Here is a 7,890-nt window from a genome sequence, read left to right as displayed (position 1 = left end):
CCATTTGTAAAAGGAGCCGCATTTCATTCTTAGGGAGATGCAGACAGCGAGCGTCCATCAGAGACATAAGTATTGTCCTCCATTTGAGTGATCAACTGATCATTTCAAGCTAGAATGAGAGGGCATAACATCATTTTGTTGAATTGTTATTTAAGATGATTAAATGGACTCAGCTCCCAGTAAACACACACACACACACACACACACACACACACACTCAGTGCATTTCTTTATTTCAGAGCCCTGATCAGTCAAACAGGTCTTCAACAAAATTGTGTCTAAAGCAACACGACACTGTACTGGAACACATGACTGGAAGCTGGAGACCACATGGACAAACACTGAATTTGCCACATGAATTTGTCTTATTTACACTTTATTAAGTCATCCTGTCCCCCAGCTCCTCTTCCTCGGGTCCTGTTTTTGAGCCGAGTCTCTCCCTAAGATGCAGCTGTACTCCCCATGAAGCCCCACAAGGACGGCACAAAGCCTGGTTTCTTCTTTGTTGTCTGCTGAGCGGAGTCCTCAGTGGTAAACAGCAGCTGGAGACTGAATGACAACAGTGAGTGAGAGGGTCTGAGAGGACAGACAGTCTTCTCATGTCAGTCTCGAGTGTCTCTGATGTGCTATTTTCTCTTGGCTTGGAGAGCATGTTCCAGAAGGCCTGGAATGTGAGGGTTTTTGTTTTTAGTAAGACAAGAGCTGGTGGCAGGAAGTGAGCAAGCCGTCTCCTGGTTTGCTCACTGTCTTAGTCTGTTAGAGATCCAGGCTTCGCCCAAGCGTAGAACAGAAGTCATGAGGGACACAGCGAGGCATGGGGGGGTCACGATCTGCCCCCACCTCTCGTCTGGCGGCGTGAACCCCAGAACTGTTCTTTTGTGAGGAACTTGACAGCAACCTTGGCGTCACTGGCCGAGCCTCTGCTGACATTCACCATAGCGCTGCAGGGCACCCAACAAGTTCTCATAGGAGACATTTCTGTGGGAGGGCAGGGAGCTGAGGACAAAGCAGGACACACACGTCAAACACCCCCAGGAGGGAAACCCACCGCACGCAGCAGTTCAACAACATGCGCTTCTTTTTAGGTTGTGTTTAAAGGCAGTGTCATTCAATGTCAATACTAAATTTGCGGTCACTGATTAGCAGCAGAACAACAGTAATTAGCTCAAGTAAAAATGGGACAACAAAAGTTTGCCGCTTCAGCAGCAGAGCGACGCGGCTCCATGAGGGAGAGGTGCCAGCCTCAGGACGTCTTCCTGCCACTTAGCCCCCTCTCTTGGTGATGACCAAAGCTCGCAGACTGCTTGTTGATTGGTTTACTGACATCAGGCATGAGTCACAAGGCCTTTGGCATGCAAACAAACTTTATGCATTTTGTATTGTTTTTGAATAACAGGGAGACATCCGTGTAACGGAAAAGTAGTCACACGAACGATCCAGAACTGAAGTGACCGTTACTTACATGAATTCAGTGAGTCTGATGTGCCAGGGCAGGAAGCCCAGCGTGCTGTCCACCGGACCGAACTTGACCACCAGCTCAGGATCTGGAATATTCTTTGACTCTGAAACAGGTGCAGCATGCATGCAATCAGCCCGGCGTGACCTCAGAGTACCGGCGTGACCTCAGAGTACCGGCGTGACCTCAGAGTACCGGCGTGACCTCAGAGTACCGGCGTGACCTCAGAGTACCGGCGTCACCTCAGAGTACCGGCGTCACCTCAGAGTATCGCCGTCACCTCAGAGTACCGGTGACACCTCTGTCAGGGACCCCACCTCATGACAGGGACCAACCGGTTTACGGTGAGACAGGATAGGGTTTGGTCCACTCCCTCTTCGAGAGTACAGTAAGGCTGATGTGGCTTCCCAGCAACACTCTGGGACAGGACCAGACTCAACCAAGTGGTTTAGAGGGCCCAGTCTGTCCTGGACTGTCCTCCAGTGAGGAGCTGGTGAGGAGGATGGGGGGTCAGCCCAGCCAGGATCAGACATGGACAACCCCGTAGGTGCGCTGGGCATCTCCTGCAGCAGCAGACGGCTCCACCCACAGTGCAAGACGCACGACCAGCTGTTACAACACCAGCTTCGCATTCTGTATGATTTTTGGTGCGGCTTCATCAAAAACTACCTTCTCAAACCTCCAGCTACTGAGATGAACTAGCAAAGAGACCTCTGAACCTAAAGGAGGGAGAAGCAGTCCTGTTAGTGGACCCCACTAGCTGAAGGACTGAAGTAGCTGAAGGTCCTTCTACCTCCAGGACTGAGGTGGTTGAAGGTCTACACACTATACTCGAAAGTTTCCACTCGTTTTAGCCACGAGGATACATGCATTTATACATTAATAAGACAGTAAATAAATAATTACAAATACAACATGCCTCTCTCTCTCTCTCTCACACACACACACACACACCTCTGAGCAGTGTATCCAACATGGAGACGCTGATTTCTTTGGAGCTCCTCTCTTTGTTCTCCACAGAGCGACAGAGCTGCTGTGCTGCCTGAACGATGCTCTGCTTCCCATCCGCTGGAGACAGAACCTTTACAGTGGGCCTGCAAGACAGCACTGACACACACACACACACACACACACACACACACACGATTATCTTCCACTGTGTAGCTGTTTCCTGTTTGCAACACATTTAAGTCACATGGGCTCTTTGGCTGCCTGTGATGATTTCACACATTTTCTTGTGAAATCTTGGATTCACTAAAAAAAGAAACGTGTCCTTTAACTCAGTAACTTCCCCAACGTCATTCAGAGAAATGTCGTGGCAGAGAGGAGGTCGAGTGGCTAAAGATGACAAGTGGTATTAAATCCTGTCCAGGACTGCTCCGTGAAGCAGCTCTGAGTGGAGGTCTGGCTGCGCCCGGATCACTCCAGCACCCAAGCAGCACCTGATCAGCTGATGTCCTCTGTTAAAGCAGAAGCGTGCACTCATTCACAAGCAAAACGCAGCAGATTTTGTGAGGACATGAAGCCCATGACACAAGGGATTTTCCCATTTACTCATTTTAATTTCTGACCAGTGGACGGAGGATGAGCCTCGCTGCATCTGCTGATTTGCAGTCACAGGCGCTCGTAGGAGGCACGTCCTTCAAGGCTCAGCGGTCGGTTCAGAGCCGCGTGTGAGCGCTCACAGGAGTCACCGACTACTTAACGTGGCTCAGTAAATCCCCTCTGCAATAATCAATATCCTGCAAAACATTCCAAGATACATCGTATCTGTGCAACTGAGGTAGAATATACTCCGAAATTAAAAACATCATGAATTACGTACACGTTGTACAAGTTAGTGCCTCTTTGACACACACAAGTTGTGCGAATGTTGAGGTTTACGTACCTGAACAGGAAATGAGGGCTTTAGTTTATGAAGCGTTTGTGGGTGCCTTTTTACTTGAAGTTTGACTTCAGAACCAAATTATTTGTCAGCCAAATTAATTGGTAATAATCAATATATGATTTTTTTAATTGACATTTTCACGGCTTATCCTCATTAAGGGGGGGGTGGAGCCTATCCCAGCAGCCTTCCCCCTGGACAGGTCACCAGTCCATCACAGGGCCAACACATAGAGACAGACAACCATTGGCTCTCCCAGCCACGCCTACGGTCAATTTAGAGTCTGGATTAACCTGGTCCCTCTTGATGTCTTTGGACTGTGGAGGAAGCTGGAGTACCAGAGAGAACCCAGCAGGAACAGGGAGAACATGGAGACTCACCCAGAAAGACCCCGTGCTGCAGCCGGGGCTCCACCCACAACCTTCTTGCTGGGGGGCCACAGTGATGACCACTGCTCCACCGGGCCGCCCTTTAGAAATGACTTATTCTTTATTCTTATAATAATTACATATTTACTGCAATGTTTCCACCTCACAAACGACAAAGATGAGCTAAGATGAAGAGCCTTCAGCACAACTGGGTCCGTCTGAGTATCACCCATCAGACTGACGTGTATTCAGAAACGCTTTCATGCCTGCTGATGCCGATGTTGCGAGCGGCGCCTGATCAGCTCTCAGGTCTGGCCCTGGCATCGCTCGGGGCACATCTGAACAGGCAGCACTTGACTGTTTTCACCGGAGGCCAACATGACAGAGGCGGAGATATTCATGAGGGACAGAGAGGTTCTGGTCCTGATTCTGGTCCAAACACATCTCTCAGGTCTTCCAGCTGCACCCTGTGCCTTGCCAGTGGAGCCCAGGGCTACGTGCATGTATGTGCAGCGTCACTGCAAGTTTCCTCGTGACCCACATGATCCGCTCGCGTTCAATTACAAAGTCTGCTTTTATGATGTTTTAACGACTCCTGTGCTTTATGAGTGGGAGGCTTGTGGCTTCCAGACTGAGACTGTTTATCTTCTCGTGAGGTCCATCGAGGAAATGAGGACAACCTTTTAACCAGAATCCAGATATGAAAAAGATCCCAAGGGACAGAAACCTGTTCTCTTTATCTGCTGGAACAATGACCTGGAAAACTAGTCTGACCCCACACAGGGAGAGTGGAGCTGTAGACCAGGACTCTCCCGTCCCCCTTTCCCTCCAGATTGAACGTGGAGAGCAACTGTGACTCTGAAAATAGCGAATAAAACCTCTGTTTTATTGTGTACTTCTCTCACTGCGCTCTCATGATAAAGCGCTGGACCCAGGACTCTGACTCAGCTCGCCCTGGATGCAAAGGCCAAGTTAACAACACTGGATCACAAGTTGCAGCTCAGAGTCTCCCACCTGCCGTCGCCGATCCTGCCGCTGCTCTGTGTGAACCAACTTGCCCTCAGAGGACTCCACAGTGTGTGAACTCCTCATCACCACTGCTGCACTGCATATGCTAGCACAGCCATGTTCATGTCTGATTCTGGCTCAGCACCTGAAGGCAGGCCCAACCCAGCTGAGAATCAAACTAGCGACCTGGTGTTAGGAGGCCCTGTAACAGACCGCTACACCAGCTGGACACATGAAATGAAAATGTCTTTAATACGCAAAGGAAAGAAAAACCTTCTCATGACCTAAACTGCACCCGGGAGCCCGGCAACCATCGACCTGTGTGCACGATTTCACAACCAGGTGAAGTTCGAGGCACGGTGACACGAGCTGCTCACCAGGCTGCTGGGGCTTGTCAGCGCACTCGCTCAGGAACTCCACGTTGTATTTCGATGCCTCCACACCCAGCAAGTCCTGCTGCTGTCTCACTATCTCCTCCAGCAGACGGGAGTTGTTCTTCCGAAAAATACCTGAGGAAGGAAAGCCAAAGAAACAATGATCAGCACATCTTTGCTAGGAAAGAGACGGCTGGGTTTACTGAGTTCTGAGGAGAACGCAGACGAAGCTCGGACGAGCTGGGAGTGAAGAGACAGGGTTCTGTCCTGCTGGACCACACAAAGAAACACGGACACGTGACAGTCAAAGCGTCGGGGGCCAGCTGGCGGTCACAGCACAGGCCAGCCTCCGCCGTCACTGGGAGCCTTCTCCTGTGGTCCACTTTGATCAAGTGGGTTCTGTTCCTCTCCTGCAGGAGTGAACATCACACATTTGCTCGCCTGAGAGCGAAGTCACGTGACAGTTGTGAAGACGTTTTGAACCCACACCGTCACCAGCTGCCAACCCCCACAGCAGGAGTCATCCCTTCACTGGACGTGTTAAGAACTTCGCATTAGGTTTTAGCGAAACACACAACTGGACTGGAATCACAGTCAGAGAGACAGAACCACATCTGCATCTGCGAGGAACATGTGGAGCGGTCACATGACGGTACTGGCATAAACCACCAGAGGTGCATCATTTTTCAAGGGGGGTGTGGAGGTGGGGGTTAAACTCGCCTGTTGAATTCATTAAACTCAAAGACTGTCACAATGAATGAGTGACTAAAGTGCATGACTACTCGACTGCACCAGCCAGTGAGCTCACGTATCCACGGAAACCACAGCCTGGTTTGACTCGAACTCTCTCCTAATTCTGCTGAGGAGGGAAACGCTCACCGTGGTTATCGTAGACGCTGACGTAGGATATGCCGACGGCCATGCACCAGACCACCAAGTTGGCGATGTCCGTGTAGCTGGGCTCCTCTTCCGCCACTAACAGGCCGATGTGGACCGGCAACTTCTCCAGAGACCTGCCGTCAGTCAGCCACCGTGGCCGGCGGCAGGCGGGACGGTTTCCAGTAAGCGGAGCGGCTTCGGCGTTATGGTTTGATTTCTTCCGGTGATCCGGGAACCCAGCCAAGGCCACTGGGAGCAGCAGCGCGGCCATCGCCCGCTCCCACAGCCGGCCCTTCCAGCTCCGGAGCCGCACACGGAGCCAGGTGACGAGCGCTCTATTGACGTGCACCAGAGCCAGCAAGAGCCGCCATAACAGGCTGTACAAGAGCGCCATCGATGCCTCGGAGCGGGGAGGAGGGCTCGCCCAGCGCAGACACACCGCTACCCTGCAGCTTCGCTCACAAGGATTAGGAGCGCAGGAGTTACCGACGGCGGAGCCCGTCTGCCGCCATCTTCCTCTCTCCTCGGCGACCCCTGACCTCTGAACCTTCAACGTGATACACGTAGCTCGCTGATTGGACAAGACAAGGATGACGTAGTCCCGAGTTGAGTCAAGTCATGACGTTTCTTAATTCAACAGACGAGTGGTGAGATACAGGAAGCCCGAAGCAACTTCCACGAGAGCAGGTTGACACAGACGAGCCTCCCTGCTGCTCACGCGCTGTGGTCTGAATTCATGTGACCTGCACGTGGAATGTTGAAGTTGTACAATTTGTAAACTTAAAATTTGTGAAATAAAGTTTTTGTGGAAAAAAGTTACCGGAAACCAACTTGCAAAAAACAAAACAAAACAACAACAACAAAAAAACACGACAAACAAAAGCGTTGCTCCTGTTAGATTTAAAACTAAATTATTTGAAAGCAATTCTACAATTCTGTTTAGAATAAGTGAGAAAACTGGCAAATAAATCAAAAGACTGTAGGGTGTGGGATGAAGCCCAAAAAAGAGCTGATATTTTATGATCTAAAGCATGAATAATAGTAAATAACGAAGTTGCCCTGGAGCCTGGAAAAGATCCAGTGGTGTTAAAAACTCTCAGAGAGCAACTCTCCTTTGGGGCGCTGCCCTCAGTCCTCTCTACTCTAGTATTCAGATGGAGAAATACTAGATAAATACCAGAATCTGTGTTTGACATGGTATTTGCAAGAGAAAGCAGTTCCCACTTAAAGAATTAGAATGCCTCATAATTTCTGGATTATATGAATATACAAAATGTTTTTCATTCAAAAAAAAAACGCTGGATACGAACTGTCTTCTGTCTGAATGAAGGGCCAGAAAAGAGCTTCATGGCTGTTGATGCACGCACATTAGTCAGCCTGGACGGTTGGAAGAAAGTGAGGGGATATTTACACATTACTGGGCTTTTTAAAAGTGCACAAGTGAATGAGTGAAGCAACACTGACAAGCAGCAGAGGGCCTCGACCCCGATGGACGCAAGAATCCAGAGAATGAGAATAAGAACAGCATTTAATCTGGCAGAAGAGGAAGTTAAGTTGTATTGTAAGTAAAAGAGCAACAGATAATTTATGTGCTCAAGCAGATGAAACAATGACTTTTATTTGCTCTGCAGTGGATGGAAGAAGTCAAACCAAGGCAAATATTGATATGTTCAGATTCAAGTGCAGCTCTGGCGAGTGTCAGGCATTCTACTCCTCTAAATCCTACGACGTTCATGCACAATTATTAGGTTTGGTGTTGAAGTGCAGGTTCTACCACCTCCAACGAGAGGCAGACACTCTGACTTCGTTTAAGTCCAGGCTGAAGACTTTCCTTTATGACAGAGCCTTCAGTTAGGACTGGTTCAGGTAGCTCTGAACCATTGATAGCTATGCTGCTACAGGCTTAGACTGCTGGGGGAC

General features: G+C 49.6%; 1 protein-coding gene across 1 annotated transcript; it reads right to left on the bottom strand.

Annotated features, from left to right (window-relative positions):
- Nucleotides 1–216: 216 nt before the first annotated feature.
- Nucleotides 217–6,594, bottom strand: nus1 (NUS1 dehydrodolichyl diphosphate synthase subunit). Its single transcript, XM_086190573.1, has 5 exons — nt 5,971–6,594; nt 5,095–5,226; nt 2,411–2,563; nt 1,463–1,562; nt 217–996 (listed from the first exon to the last, which is right to left on the bottom strand). The coding sequence occupies exons 1-5, from the start codon at nt 6,362–6,364 to the stop codon at nt 906–908; spliced, it is 870 nt and encodes a 289-aa protein (XP_086046699.1). The 5' UTR covers nt 6,365–6,594; the 3' UTR covers nt 217–905.
- Nucleotides 6,595–7,890: the final 1,296 nt, after the last annotated feature.

Source organism: Aulostomus chinensis, chromosome 20 (genome assembly GCF_037954235.1).
Source record: "Aulostomus chinensis isolate RoL2024-O1b breed Wild chromosome 20, RoL_Achi_v1.0, whole genome shotgun sequence".
In the NCBI taxonomy this organism is placed as follows: domain Eukaryota; kingdom Metazoa; phylum Chordata; class Actinopteri; order Syngnathiformes; family Aulostomidae; genus Aulostomus; species Aulostomus chinensis.
Note: the sequence above shows the minus strand (reverse complement) of the source record. Positions and strands in the feature narration are given on the sequence as shown.